Raw genomic sequence first — 16,890 nt, 5'->3', positions numbered from 1 at the left:
GATTTTCCGGGGTTCTTCCTCCACCATTAATATTGGCTGCCATGTATAGCCTATCGTATGCTGAAAAATGGCGTTAAACACTACAACAACAACAACAACTTACTGTGTTATCCAGATATATTTATAACAGTACTAACTTTATAATGTCTTTAACAAAAATGTCAAGTTTTTTGGTTTTTTTAATTATGAAAAAAAGAGGATGAGGAGTGATGACTGATGATAGTAGAGATAATAAGGATGACAGTTACAATTATATCCTGATGTGTCTTGATCCTTTGTAGTAATGATAATAATAATATGATTGTAACTATCATCATCATCAATCTTGCACATCTTTAGCTTACATAATGCATGTTTTATTTTACTGTGTTATTTATGTTATCAGTTGTTGTAAAGCAGAGTTTGCATCAGTGCAAACATACAAGTTGTTCAATTTTATTATTATTTTTTATTCTTCAGTTTTGACATCACCACTGTTATTCTCACACTGGAGTATCAGAAAGTTTCTTATTCTAAAGTTGAAAGATCACCTTTACTTTGTATGTATGTGTGTGTTTATGTGTGGAACTTGTGAATCCCTGAGCACAGTGTGGGATGGGGAAATACTAATAAAACACGTATAAATACTGATGGATATTTTACAAAGCATAAATATGAGCACTGTTTTCTGCATACAGTTGTTAACATAGATCCCATTTTTTTTACAAGAAAGTACACCAAAAAATTGGCACGAATTGAATGTGATTTGATCGCAGTCAGAACTGGTAAATGAAACCTTGATAGTTAACTTCTTTTGTTGTCAAAAAGCTGTGTATAATACGCAGAAATTTCAATCATGATGATGAAATTTTCAGCTTTTAATAAGAAGTATATTTTGTAACATTTTCTTTCCAAACCTTCTTAATACACTGTAAATAATAATATTCAGTGAAATTTTACTCTATTAAAATGTCACTAACATGTGTTGGTGTCTTCATTTTGATAAATAAATACCAATTAAAAATGTTTTGTCAAGTGAAATTCATGTTTTAGTTCTTTTGGTTCAAGGGTAATCATAAAAGAAATGTACCCTCTTGTAATTTCAAACAGGAACAATGTCAGTCTACTGTCTAATCCATGTCTGCAAGCAATTATGTGAGAACCTAATTAAGTACCAACTGTGTTTTGAAATCTGACTTAAGGAAGTATTTATTGTATTGTTGTAATGAATTAAAAACAGACCTGCTTTGTATTATCTGTTGTCTCTACATCAGGTAGTTCCAGAGTCTCTTCATTCTATGGGAGAAACCTCTAGTGGACTTGGGTATAACAAAACTCTAACAACAATCTCACATTTTATGCTTCCCAATTCCAGACCTGGGAGGCAGATGCATTCAGACTCAACTGTGATCATTTCATTGTTTATGCATTCCCACTTTTCAGGTTGACTCAACAAGTACTGTACAAGATCAGGACAGATCATCCTGACTGTACCTCTGTGGCCACAAAGGTCTTTGTTTAGTGACCTCCTCATACTGTTTATCATCGAGTTACCTATTGCATCATCCAGGTCAAGCAACTTTCTACATCAAAGGTCTATAATGCAAAGTGGAAAATTGTAGGCACATGGTGGACTTGGAAATTTACTATTCCCAACTGACCCTTTCTAGCTGCAGTAGCAGATTTTCTAGTCTTTGTCTTGGAGGAGAGACCTACAAAATCTACAATCAAGAAGGTTATAGTGCTGCTCTTCAAACACACCTAAATTCTCCAAAGGTCAGTCCATTAGCTTAGATCCTCACTGGGTGGGTCTTAGAAAGTACTTCAGGCCATAGAGTCCAGTGTCTTGATCATTGCCACCAAGAAGGAACCTTTCATGTGTTTTTTGGCCCCTAACAAAAACACAATATGAACCTTTGAGTGAGATTTCAGTCTTGCACTTAAGATCATCTTCTGGTTTTGCATTAAAAAAACAAACTGCATGTTTGTCAGTTGAGGAAGAATTGTAAATTTCAGTAAGTATTAAAATTCGGTTTCCTTGGTCAGCCAGGTTTAATGTTTCCATTGGATGCCCTTCTCCCACCCCAGTTTGATGTCATTCCTTAGTAAAACATCCTGAAAAGAATAAAGATAAGCCATAGTGCACAGGTCGATGACATATGTCAGACTTAGTTGATACATATTTCCTAAGATATTCTCTAGAAGAAGGAGTTGGTGTATCTTACATGGACAAGGTATTTCCATTGCATAAAGGTAAATTTTAATACTTGTGACATAATTAAAGTAAGTTTTATCCCCCCCCCCAGCCCCAAGAAAACCCTACATTTTTGGGGGGTCAGTTTTATACACCCAAAAGATGCTTTAGAAGTAAATATCTTGTGCCAAAATAAAAAGTAAGGGTCAGTGGCACCACCTGAAATGAACACTACATACATACTGCCATGAAGAGAGTAGCAACTTGACTGAGGAAAAATAAACTGTTTATTGTTTCTGAAGATTTATTTCTGATTTACAATGGGGATTTTTTTTGTTTAAAAAAGTTCCTGCTGGGAGATTATTGTACAAGAATTCTTCATTTACACAGATTCATTAAATTACCTTTGGCAAGAAGTCATAAGGATTAGATCCTTTCTTGCACTGAACCAAACAATGCCTTTAAATTTCATAGGGCATCTGGTCAGTTATCTGACAAAAGCCTCTAATCCAGTAACAGAGGAGTGTATTTCAGAGATAATGATCTCAAAACATTCATGAGGAATCACTCTGTGTAACATAATAGTAAAGTTCTAGTCAGTTTAATTTATATTTGTACTAATTTATTGTGTTTGTTGATGAACACAGTACTCTCTCACTATAAGGAACAGTTGGAGTTAAAATGAAAAATTTCATTATATTGAGGCTTTCATTATAATAAAGTATTCTCTTGATATGTATAAGTACTCTGACTGGGGACCATTGTGGGTTGTTCAATATATGATGGATTTCATAATAGTGAGGTTCATTACACTGATGGTTTACTGTACAATTTCTTTCTATTTCAGTATCCTATGTACAGCAGAGATTATGTCTATGTTAGACGCTATGCGGTAAGTTAGAATGAAAACTTTTTATTTTACGCTTTTCACAGGAAAATTGCAAATTTCAGGATATATGCAGAGGTCTCGCTAGGATTTTAAAACTAGAAGTCCAGGACTCCCATTTTGGTAAAAATAGGAGTCCCACCATCAAAAGTTGCAGTCCCTTCTTTCCTATAGAATCAACACAGACGTGAGTGCATCTATTTTTAGATGGAGAGGTTTTCATAATGTAATCACTCACTTTAATATAGCTTCATTACAGCAGTCTATTGGCAGGATTTCAGATTTATGGTTTATTTATTTGTCTACGTCCTTGTAATAATTTTAAGCAATGGTTAAATAGTTTTTGATTTGCTGTTATTTTTCCCCCGTGTTTTCGCAAATACATGTCAAGTCGGAAAACAGCTTAGACCTTAAAGTGCATCTCACAAATACCACAACATAGCATTGTCCCATACATTTCTGATCTACATAATTTGCATTTTAAAGTTAAATCTTTAATAAACTAATACCTTAGCTTTGCTTTCAGTAATTTGCATATTTTTCTGAAAATATTTGCCCGATGATTTACGAAAACAGACAATCTAATTAACTGGTACATCCCAGACTTAGCGAAGTCCGCCATTATTTCCCGTTAGGCCTACAGGTTCACTTACAGTTTCAAACTAATTTTATGATGAAATAGTGTACAAGAGGCAGTTAATATATATCCAGATCACCGATTCTGATCTTAAAACACATGTTTGTATGTTTTATCATCAAAGGATATCATGCAGGAAATTGACAGTTGCTACCTTACTCGGAAAAGGGTTAATGGTCAGTCAGCTATCTAAACATATGCTTGTGAATGGGCAAGAGTTTGTTTGTCAATGTAATTGATATCAAAACTAGGTCTAGCTACTGATGTATTGATGAATACATTTCGCTACAGCACTAGAACTAACCGAGCTAAGGCAAGGGGCATTTAAAAAAAAATATGGTATGGTCAGTCAATGTACCTCTTAAATAGCTCTTGTTCGTCCATCAGAGTGATACTGAATTTTGTCAATCTAAATAAGGACTTATTCCAAACACTAAGCTAATCATTGCACACTTTCTTGCACTTAGCCTCTGTCCCATCCGAACTATCAATTCTAGCAGCTTTAGCACTCTTCTGAACTTGACTTGTTAGCAAGAAATATGGTGTATCACATGAAAGATCTTGATAAAACAACATGTCTGCTATGCCTGTTTTGGGGTATAAGGAAGTGTTTAAACCAAGAGAGACATTTATTATCCAGTTTTATAGCAGCTGCCCTATTTCCAAGAAACATGCTGGTTTCTGCTTTCAACTTTTGACCTCGGTTTCTATTTATAGCAGATGTATGGCTTATTTGGAGAGGACAGACTGGTTTTCTAACTTTCAATCTTTACTCACAGACTCTTTGTTTTAATTCATATCTGGTACAGAACCAGTCTGTATGTATTTGGCGGTAAAAGTCAAGTCAGATTTATTCTAGTCGATGTGTGTGTTAGAGCAAAAATATTTTTTAAATAGTTTCACAGATGGATTTGGAAAAGACAAAAAACCGATTCAGAAATGAATATTTGAATTACATGCTGTGTGGAAAGAATTTTAATATTGAACTGCAATTCTAAGGTGACTTCTTTTTTACAGCAGAACAAAATTGTGGACACGAATTATATAAATGCAGCGGCATTATCTACAGAGTTCTTAATAGAACACAGACTACCCCTAGCGATAGAAGACTACATTGGTCCTTTGTTCAAACGGATGTTTCCTGATTCCAAAGTTGCAGAAAATATGCATGTGCAAGAACAAAATCATCTAATATTGTTAGGTGTTTAGCAGAAAATACTTCACTTAAATTTGCAGAAGCCATGAAAATTGGGCTGTTTAGTATTGCAACAGAGAGGAGTAGTGATTATGACAAAAAGTTGTACCCAGTCTGTTTAAGAGACTTTGACAATGAAAAGGGCAAAGCTCTAGCGGTCTTTTCTTTCATTACCAGAATAAACAGTTGATTCCACTGGAGAAAACATTTTTTTATTTGCTTGATAATGCATCAGTGATGACTGGAATTCATAAAGGAGTTGCATTCTGTATTTTGAAAAATGTCTTCATCATTGTACATATCAGGTTGTCTCTGTCATATAATGCACCATGCTGCAGGAAAGGCTGCTGATAAATTAGAAAAACTCCTGAAGTATCAGGTTGGTACTCTACCTGACAATGTACTTCGTGCGGACAGAGTTGATTCATTTCATCTTATTTCCCAGCTAAAAGAGACCCAATAACTGGAAAATATAAATTTCGTCTTCTTTGTCAGGTTATGAAACGAGTATTGGTTTTTTACCATTTTAATGCTGACTATGAGAGATTGTTCAGTATTGTTAACAAAAATAAAACTGAATTCAGATCCAAGCTCTGTAACCCAGCACATAGTACTCTGCTGGTGTGCAAAACATTCATAGTTTCAGCTGGTACAAAGTGTTTTGAAATGCAATATGAGAGTCTGTTACTTTTTAAAACTCAAAGAGTTACATGTGAAAACTTGAAGCAGTAATTCATGTTAAAAGTCCAGATGGATAAAAACAAAATCATTTTTTACATATGTTCATTGCATTTTTATCATGTTATATGTGGATTACTCTTTTTTCTGCTTGGGTTACTCTTTCTGTCCACTTGGATTATACTTTTTCCTCACCAGGGGTTGACATGTATGTTTTTGATCAAAGTTTTCTAACGGTATCAAGTTTGTCCTTAATGAAATAGGTACCCTGCAGACTTTCTGTATGGCTGACACAACAAACATATTGAAAAATCTTCTCACTAATTCTCCTGAGGATGTTCAGTAAAATGGGACACAGTGGATACAGTATACAGTTTTTGCATAGTTTTCATATGAACTGTATGAGTAACCAGGGTTTCTTGACATATCTGTAAAAACAAAAGAGACTTTCCTGTGTACCATGTGTGTTTAAATGGAACAGATCTGAATAGATAGTCATATTGGAATATGATTTCTGAGTACCACGTATGCTTAAATGGAACAGCCCTGAATGGATGGTCATACTGGCATAGGATTTTCACCAAAAATCTTCTACTGGTGTCTCTTTTGTCATAAATGACCACTGTGCTGATATTACATAAAATGTGGCTGCCTCACTAGCTGATAAAATAGTGTTACTCAAGGATAGTATATATGGTTCCAGTTTAAAAAACATAGTCTTGAATGTTTTTGCTCTAAATTCATTTCAGCTAATAGCATAAAATCTTGTATTCATTTTTATATGATTAAATAAATAAATAATGACATCGTTGATGCAGTGGTTCATGACACCTGTACTATATATGTCAATTTTAAAAAGTGGGAGAGCAAGTCTATAATCAAGATTATGATAGTTTTTATTTTTCTCACCTTTCAGGTAGATACCAATAAGAACATTATGGTAGTAATGTCTCAAGCTATTGACCATCCAAAGTGTCCAGTTAACAACATGTATGTGAGAGTCAGCATGTACCAGTCCATGATGGTTATACGCCCACACAAATCTTTTGATGAGGTAAGCAGTCCACCTGTTCTTGAGTAAGCTGTAAGCATTAGCACATGCTGTGACGTAGATATCATATTTTGAACTCTACAGGTGATAAACCAAATGAGCTTATGAGACGGTATTTTGTCAGTCCATCATTAGCACAAGTTTGTTATTGCCACTGCTCCTAAAGGAGTGTAATTAAACTTTATACATACATTCATCCCATAGTCTAGTTGGTCCTAAATGGAAATGGTTTGAATCTTGTATCCATTTTTGACCACTGTGGTGGCCATCTTGAAAATTTTGTTATTTCTACTCCCCTAAAATAGAAGTCATATCAGCATGGGGTTTCACAAGCTGATTTCTTATAATGTATTGTTGTTGATAAAATGGTACCAATCTGACAGCCAGTACAGCCACCATAGTAGCCATCTTGAAATTCTCATTATTGCTACTCTTCTTAAAAGGAAAATCATTTTGGCATGGGGTTTTCATTAGAAGATTTTTTTATGGTGTCTAGTTGGTCCTAAATGAAAATGATGCAAACTGACCCTCAGTATGTGCACCTTGGCAAAATATTATCTCTACTATCACAAATGAATGGCTAAATCAAGTTGGGTTTTTTCACCAGCATGCTTTTTACATTATTGCTACTTGTCCAGAATTGATGGTCATTTTAACATAGGGTTTTGTTGTTGTTGTTGTTCTTGTAGGGTTTAACGCCATTTTTCAGCACAAGATAGGCTATACATGATGGCCAGTATTATTGGTGGGGGAAGAACCACTGACCCACAAGAAGCTACTGGCAAGCTTTCTAACGTACCCAAGTTAGCCGAGCTTGAGACACGAACCCACGCAGACAGATGAGATGGCAGTGATCCTGAATAGTGAGCGCTTTAGACCTCTTGTCCACTTCAGGCCCCAACATAGGGTTTTGACTGAACATCTTTTGATATCTATTTGTCCCTAAATGAGAAAGGTGTTCCTGCTGACATCCAGTATGGCTGCCACCTGAAAAGGATGTCACACAGACATCCAGGATGAGATTTTTCTAAAAGACTTTTAATGATGTCTACTTGGTCCTAAATTATAATGTGTCAATCGGACATTCATTATTTACACCACAGCAGCTAATTTGAGAAAAAAATTGTACCTGTGGAATAGTAGAGATGGTTTCCACAATCCGTACTTGAAAGGAAGAAATGGTTTATATCTCAAACTCCTCAAAACTCTCTTTGGCCAATAGAGTGTTAGTCCCTTTGAGGGATTCTTATTGATGAATAACATTCATTCCCCTTCTAATTTTATATTTTAGAAATTTATTATGATAAATATCTTCAATGTTGACAGTTGCAACTGAGTTTTCCAAGGAAGTTGTCTTTGTTGAAGGTGTACAAATAAAAGTGTAAATGTTCTGCAGGAGTGCAGTATTTCTTGAGGAAGCAAGATGTGAAACCAGATTATTTTAAATTTATTGTAAATTGTTAAATATTCGGAACTATGTACTTTTTTACAAAGTTGAATTGAAAATAATTTTTCCAGTGTAAGGACATGGGAATGCAAGATAATGGACATTGAATAATTGACTAATAAAAATTGCATGTGGTAAATTTACTAGCTTAACAAATTTAGTACTTGTAGTATTTATTAAGATTTTTTTTTTCTTTTTCATCCCAGAATGGGTTTGACTATGTCATGACTTACTGTGATGATCCGCAGTCTGCATTCCCTGCTGTGGCATACAATTGGATGGCCAAGAAAGGTATGTGCCTTTGTAACTTAGAGGACTTTTGTTACCTGTAGCTATATATGCCTTTAAAAACCTGTACTTTGGATGTATTCTATGACACATTTCTTCAGGATTTACTCTTAATTTATAAAACTTCATTTTAATTGAAACAGTCTAGTGAAATTGTAGATATGTAGATGTTTTCAAGCCCTGATTTTGGTTTGCTTTGTGAAATCTCACCTTAAGTTACAAAGTTCACTATTTTTCCCTCAGTGTTTGGAATCATTCCCCCCCCCCATTTTTCAATATAGAATCAATCTAGGGTTTCTCACCTATTAATGTTGTTGTTGTTGTTAAGTCTTAAGTTTTGTAGTAATGGATTTGTACCCTAAAGAATGTGAGTGATATTGGTTTAGAAGAAACTACCATTAACTGGAAGCCAGGAATTGCAAAATAAAGGTTAGAGTTCATATTAGATTTTCTTTTATTATCACCAAATCAACAAAGTTGGGAAGGGATATAACCATTTGCCAATTCATTTGTGTTAATTTGTTCTTTTACACCTTGAATATCTCTGATCCTATTTCAATTGTATAGGGGTGAATCAAAGAAAAAGTTGTTCCTTCATAATGAAACTTCGCAGATGTGACATGCTTGCTTGCTCGATTTGCTTTTGTATTTCACCTTTTCATTACTTCCTGAGTATCTTGGATCCTATCTCACCATGTCAGTGTCAGTAACTCTGCTGTACCAAAACTAGGTCAGTTCGACATTTTCAAACTTGAGTGACTTTTGTATTTTTAGCTCTTTGTTTGTTCATAACATCCTTAAAAATTTGAACCCTATTTCACATACACTGTTGAAATGTTATATGTAGATATATCTTGATGAAAACAATTCAGGCGTAACACTACTGAGTTGATATAACCTAGTTTCCATGCTTGATGATTGTATTTTCAGCTATCCGTTTCTTCTTACAGACCCAATATCTTGGATGTTTTTCCACCTACACTAATTGGTATGTGATTGCATCTCAGATAAAGTAACTGAAACTTACCAAACCTAGGTCACTGTTATTCATGCTTGAATGACATTTTACTTTTTGTAGCAAACCTTTTCATTACACACTCAACATTATGGACCTTGTTTCACCGCCACATCAGAATCGATTAGTAGATATTTCTTGACATGAGTAACTCAGCCATTCCAAATTTAGGTCATTGTGACCTGATTTTTATGCTCAGTTGACATTTTTTATTTTTAGCTGCCTTGAAAATCTTGGACCTAATTTTACCTACATGTTTGAAAATTTATGTATATACATTTAACAATACAGACTGCTCCAGTGGGTTAGTAGTTACAGCATCCACTTCAGATGCAGAAGGTCACATGTTCGAACCCCAGCTGAGTCATACCAAAGACCTATAAAAATGGTACTAACAGTTGCCTCCTTAGGCACTCAGCATAAAGAGGTTATTGTTAGGACTGGTTGGCCTGGTGTCAGAATGATGTGACTGGGTGGGACATCATTCTACATGTCTGCAGCATGATGCCCCAGTGCTAGACATCACTATAAACTGCCACACTGCAGATATCATAGCGATATGACGGAAAAATTGTTGAAGCTACATTACAAATCCAAATCACACACTCACACACATGTGACAATGCCACAACTCGGCCAGTGTTAGCCATTTTGTGCCCGTGTGACTTTTATATTTTTAGCTGCCTGATTGTAACACTCAAGAAAATTGGTTTGGGACTGCATCTCTGAGGAAGTAACTCAGTCATACAAAAACTTAATATTGCCTAAATTTCTTGCCTAAGTAACTTGAATTTTCAGCAATTTATACATTATGTATAACCTCTGGACTGTATTTTGCCTACACCATATATGTGGATGCATCTTAATGAGAGTAACTTGACCATATTATCACCTTGTCAGTGTGACCTTTATGAACACCACTCCTGCATTAGTGTTGGTTCAGTTTTGTTTCAAGTTGATTTCATCATTGTATCCCCTAGGCATGCCAGACTGAGAGAAAAAAATACCCTTGGTGTCTGAACTGGGCGTCAAACTAAGTGATAAAGCAAACTTTTGTAATGAAAAAATGGGGGTCTCTGAAGTACTCATGAGGGTAAAGGGAAACACCGTTTCTCATGTTCTGTTCATTGTGTTATGTATATTTGATTTAATTTAATTGTCTTTTTGTAAGTTTAAAAAAAAATTCATTACATGTCAGTGTAATGTAATTTTGTTTATTAGGAATTTGATATTTTCCAGAAAATTCAGTTTGATCTGGATCTTTTCATAAATACCTAATAATAGAAGCAGTTTCTGTTTCTCACTTAGTTCCCGACCTTGATTCAGAAATCACTGAGACAAGTAAACTACTATTTATTTTTATTTTATTCTCGAGTAAAATTATTGTTTTTTATCAAGGTCATACTTGGAGTACGCGATTTTTTAAAACATGTAAACAGCCTATATTTCATAATTCTGGGTTATGTGAAATTGTTCAGTAGTCTGGTTATATACCGATATCTATAGAGATCTGTCTCAGTTGGGCTTTTTTCTTTACACTGGAAAGTGTCTGTTGTGGCAGTTTGGAGTTATATGTTAATTTTTATTCAAATTATTTGGATTCTAAAAGATTAATTCTTTTTCCTGGAAATATTTTAGTGCTCATACAGAATTCTTGGACAAAGACATTTCTGTAAATTTTATTTGGAAATTCAAACACTGGAATATTATTGACTGTGGAATTAAAAAAAAGAAATGTAGACAATACAGCACCATAAAGGATACAGTATAAGTCTTCGCTTTCCATCTTGGATATTTCGTCGGAACTTGAACTTAAATTCATTAGAACATTTCAGTACTGTGACATCTAAAATTTCATTCGTGGATTATTTTTGGATTTGATTCTTAAAACTGTAAGTTCTTATTTTTTCATTTTTGCGGTGTTTTTCCAGGGAAATGAATTATTTGTCAAATATTTCAAAGCTTTTTGTTTTCACTCTTTCTTTTTTTACTGTTTATTAGAGCCTAAACACGTAACACAAAAATTGACAGAATCATCTATCTAGATGAATGTATGCATCTTGATTAGTACCACACCCTTACAACCAAAGAAGGTTGATATGACATACATTTTATGCTTTACTAATGTAGGTTAAGTATTTGTGGTTAGCTCGTGATCACTCATGCTGTATACATCATCTGTCATGAATTTAATTTCCAGACAGTATTATTATTATTTTTTTGAGAGCAAAAGGCTTTCTGAATATAATATAATGACTAGAAATTTGTTTTGTAAGAGAGATACAGTGCAACCCCGCTATAACCCACCCTGCTTTAACGCAAATTTGGATATAACGCGGTCGTGGTGTGGCTCCCGAAATTTCGTATATTTGCACATGATAAAAATATTTCTTGTTCAAAGTACATGAAATAGTGTATAAAAAATGTATTATCATATGCCAATGAGTTGTTCTCGGAAAAAAGTAAAATACTGTAAAACCCCGCATTAACGCAACCCCGATATTAATGCAAACCAAATTTTTGGACATCAATTATCGCGTTATAGCGGGGTTCCACTGTACACTGTACTGTTGATCTTATTAACATGGTGTTTAACTTGAAATGTATGTACAGTGCAATCCCACTATAACGCAAATTCAGATATAATGCGGTCGTGGCGTGGCTCCTGAAATTTTGTATATTCATTCACACATCAAAAAATATTTTTTGTTCAAAGTACATCAAATAGTGTATAAAAAATGTATTATCATTATGGGGAGGAGATAGCATATGAGTTCCAATTTAATATGATCATGGTGTGGTTTCTGAAATTTTAAATACATGTTTGTGTATTTTTCTCACAGCGGGAAAGAACATTATTTTTAAGTACGAGAATAGTGTAAAACAGTTATTATCATTTTGGGGAAAAGTTCGCATATGATTTTTAATATAATACGATCATGTCGTAGCTTCTGAAATTTAACAATATCACCAGGTTCTTGAAGTGTTATGCTAAAATAAACATTATCGGAAATCTTACTTATTACTGGTCCATGAGTAAAGTCAGTAAGTCATCTTTGTGATGGTCTTTAATTAATTCTGTATACAATCATTGCTCAAACAATAGCTAGCATGTTTTTCTTTAACTATATACACAACCAAGCAGCAGACAATGCGATGGTTGATAAAAGATTCTCACAGTTTAATAAACATCAAAATACAAAAGCCGCCAAGATGTTTGCTGGGCTTGTCGGTGTTATTAGACGCAATCAGTTGACCAGAAAATAATGTCTGCTTTATTAGCTGGAAACTAAAAGGGTATGAAATCTTACATGCATTCAACTGTAATTTTCTTTTATAAAAGTGACTCGTGACCATTGTTGGCCTACTGCGCTTAGTTCTCAGGTTTTAACTGTGTATGGGGTTTTCTTATGAACTCGTTATTAATTTCTTATTTTTTATAAAAACTATTTTACCGATATGGAAAAGCAAGTTCAGAAACACAATTTGTTCTCTGCACTTTGTGCCAAAAATTATTATCATTTTGGGGAAGAGATTGTGTATGAATTCGAATATAATACGATCGTGGCATGGTTCCTGAAATTTTAAATACATGTACGTGTATTTTTCTCGTACCCAGGAAAATACCCTTTTTTTTAAAGTACGAGAAATAAGGTGTAAAAAGTTTATTATCATTTTGGGGAAGAGTTCGCGTACAAATTTTGAATCTAATACGATCATGGCTTGGCACGTACAATTTCATACCCATTCAATTTCCAGTTAATAAAGCTTACATTATTTACTAGTCAACTGAAGGCGAATATCCTGGCGGCTTTCATTTTTTGATGTTTATCAAACTGTGAGAATCTTTTATCAACCATCGCATTGTCTGCTGCTTGGTTGTGTATGTTGAATTAAGATACAATGGTCTGGGGAACAAAATATTGAATATTGTAAATCTGTGTGCACTTTTTCAATGGAATTACATGCATTATAGATGAACTGCATGCCATGACCACACAGTAGTAAACAGTGTTGATATCCTATTCATCATACACATTAGACATGAATACACGTATATGTGCGAATGAGTTGTTCTCTGAAAAAAGTAAAATATTATAAAACCCCACATTAATGCGACCCCGATATTATTGCAGTCTAATTTTTTGGGCCCCAATTATCATGTTATAGCAGGGTTCCACTGGATTTTGATAAAAATGAATATTTTTGTTTCAGTAATATCTGAAACAGAAAATGTTTCAGTCAGATATTGCCATTGTGATAATAATTATTCAATCAGATAATGTCATTGTTATAGTAATTATTTAGTGGGGTTTTTTTTATTTAAAGGTGTGCCAGACTTTGTTGAAAAGCTTCATGTAGCAGCCAGAGATCTTCATAAGCAGGCAGGATGCTCCTCTCATCCACAAGTCTCTTCTACATCAGTTGCCACAGAGCAGTCTGACTACAACAACAGCAGCAACAGTTTTGAACAGCGGCAGTATTACTAAACTGACCTGATCTTAAAGCTTCGAAACCGTGGGGGGGGGTATAATCTGTGTCCCTTGACCATTATCTCTTAAATTCCTGATGAGAAATAGTTTCTGCAAAAATGCAGTTGGAGGAGAAATTGAACTATATATATATTTATTATTTCTATTCGTAGTTATCTTCATTGAATGTACAAAAACATGTGTCACAGAGATCCTCTTTGTGTGGCATTTGATAACAGTCCAGCTGAATGATTTGTGATGTTGAACAACAATCCAAACTAACAAAAACAACAGTTTTGAACAGTGAAAGTATAGCAGAAGCTCTTTGCTTTTTTTTCAGTCAGAAGATTTTGGTTTGCCATCATAATATCTGCTTGCTCTTTTGCATTGAGATCCACATGAAACATATAAATGATTCTTTGAGTGCCATGGCAATAAGTGTAAAGTGCCTTGCCTATGAACACACAACCCAGCTGATCTGATGGTAAGATGCAAACCTGCACCCTTTCAGTCACAAATCTGGTGCACTAACCACTGACCTACTCCATGTCTGAAAGACTTAATTACCCACAGCAGTTTGTTAAATTCTACAGTCAGATTACATCACCAGCTGCCAATTGTGTAGTTCAGCAGGACAGTACCCATTTTAAAGTATGAGAACAATTGTTTTTATTTAAACCTGATTTTTAGTTTTATATTTTAAAAAAGGAAATGTCCACTTAGTAACATTAAAACACGTGTACTTTATTTTATCCTTTTTAAATGAGTATTATTTTTGGATGATTTAATTTTATTTGGATCTAACAAATTTTAAAAGGACAATTACTTTCTTAATTATCAAAGAATGTGTAGTCCTTTTTAATGCGGATCTGTCATCAAATATGGATGCCATTACTAAAATCTAAAAACATTTAAACAACTTCTCCAAAATCATTCAAAATAATTTGATCAAATTTTACATTTAAAAAAATCCTGGCATTAAGACCTTTTAGTTCTGTACAAACAATGCCAATCACTATCAAATATGGCCACCATTACTAAAAATAGAATAAATGGCTTTTCCAAACTCACTTCATAGAATCTGACCAAACTTAACATTTCCTGGCATGAAGACCTTTCAGGTTTTTGCAAATGATGCCATTCAGCTGTCAAAAACAGACTACTTTACTAAAACTTTACATACTTGAATAACAAAAAATGCTGAATAAATCTTTCCAAATTTTGAGAGCATGGAGATCTGTTAAGCTTCTACATATGATGTTGATCTGTCAAATATTGTCACCATTACTAAAAATAGAAACACCTTTAAACAACTTTTACACAAAAACCACCTGCCAGAATTTGATAAAATTAAACAGCATCCTGGGACTCTTTCAGTTTTGTACAACTGTTATCACTATCAAATATTGCTACCATTGCTGAATACAGAAAAACATTTAAAACAAGTTTTGAAAACTGCTTAACAGATTGAGACCAAACTTGGCAGAAAACATCTGGTCACAGAGGGATATCAAATATTTACTAGTGATTTCAGTCCATGATCAAATGACTTCTCTACAACTTTAGAGCAGAAATTGAACAAATTTCAACAAAGAGAAAATCCCATGATGCAGTTTACATGAGATTTTTAGTATACGCTGAGAATTTCAGTTTACATTCTTAAGGTCTCTGCCTGGTCCTAAATGAAAATGGTGCTTACATTTTCATCCAGTATGATCATCAGATGTTTCAACCCAAGGCACATGAAAACTGTTGGTCTTTTCTTGGATTCCTGGAAATTCTTTTCAGTCAGCAAATCATCAGTTCCTTCAAGGAACTCTTATTAAAATTTGTAAGGAACATAAAAGTATATCAGTTGCATGATGAGTGTTCAGTCTTACATATTCCGTAACAACAGTAATATCATCATGGGCATTTTTTTCTGTGAAGAAGATGCTTGAAGCACACACTGTTTCCATAGAGTCCATTTTCTAAGGAACATGAGTCAATGCAGTTAATGAGATGATCATTGAGTGATAGCAGAATTATTTTGAACACTCTAAATTGTACATAATTCATGTTTGTTTCAAGAGTTTATATGCATGCTGCATTTTTGTAATTATTTTTCTCAGTAACAGATTGCCAGAAATAAAATTATTGAAAGGAAGAATGTATACTGTTATAATCTCACAACTTGCAGAAAATGAAATTTGCATTGACATTTATGGGGTCTTATGTACGAAAGAATTCAAATCAAGAATAGTTAACATGTAGGAATATTTTGTCTCTGATTATTGTCCAATGCTAGGCATTTCTTGTTTCATCTCAGAAAGACTGCTGAGACATCAGTAATTTTGTTTAGTGACAGTATAAACATATTGTTGTGAGGACAGATGCAAGTGTGACACATTTCCACACCACTCCGGTGGCCTAATGGTTAGAGCATCAGCCTTGGAAGCAGGATGTTGTGGGTTTGAACCACGGCCGAGTCATACCAAAGACTTTTTAAAAATGGTACTAACAGCTGCCTCACTAGGCACTCAGCATTAAGACGTTAGTGTTAGGACTGGTCGGCCTGGTGTCAGGATAATGTGACTAGGTGGGACATCATGCTACATGTCTGCAGCATGATGCCCCAGTGCTAGACATCACTATAAACTTGCAGACACCGTAGAGCATTATGATTGAAAAATTGTTAAAGCTACATTAAAAATTCTAATCACACACACACAGAGTTCCACTGGGCACTTGCTGTCAGTGTACAATGTAGATATGATGCATTTAGCCTGAAAACAATTTCCATTTTGATTTGTATGACACTTTGTAAATTGTGTAAGATATTTTAAAATTCTGTTGAAAGAATTCTCAACAGAATTTGGATATCTCTTTGATTTGTATGATATGTAAAAATATTTATATTATGACAATATAAGATACATGATTTATGAGTTGTGTACTTAATAGAATAGGGATCATTCTGTGATTGCTCAGTTGGATGAACATCAGACTTGTAATCCAAAAGTTTAATTTCCACCCATACCAGTCCTGATTGGCTGCTTTACCATGTCC

At 34.3% G+C, this 16,890-nt stretch overlaps 1 protein-coding gene across 2 annotated transcripts in view; it reads left to right on the top strand.

The window, feature by feature from the left end:
• LOC149772474 (stAR-related lipid transfer protein 7, mitochondrial-like) overlaps positions 1-15,991 on the top strand; it is a 40,319-nt gene extending 24,328 nt beyond the window's left edge. For both annotated transcript variants that reach the window (XM_089947770.1, XM_089947771.1), the window contains exons 5-8: positions 3,021-3,065; positions 6,486-6,623; positions 8,274-8,358; positions 13,700-15,991. In XM_089947770.1, the coding sequence (XP_089803896.1) occupies positions 3,021-3,065; positions 6,486-6,623; positions 8,274-8,358; positions 13,700-13,860 (429 nt within the window). In that variant the 3' untranslated portion in view covers positions 13,861-15,991. The remainder of the gene's footprint in view (positions 1-3,020; positions 3,066-6,485; positions 6,624-8,273; positions 8,359-13,699) is intronic.
• Positions 15,992-16,890: the final 899 nt, after the last annotated feature.

The sequence above is a fragment of the Sinohyriopsis cumingii genome, unplaced genomic scaffold (genome assembly GCF_028554795.1).
Source record: "Sinohyriopsis cumingii isolate HCF-2022 unplaced genomic scaffold, ASM2855479v2 utg001460l, whole genome shotgun sequence".
NCBI lineage: Eukaryota > Metazoa > Mollusca > Bivalvia > Unionida > Unionidae > Sinohyriopsis > Sinohyriopsis cumingii.
Note: the sequence above shows the minus strand (reverse complement) of the source record. Positions and strands in the feature narration are given on the sequence as shown.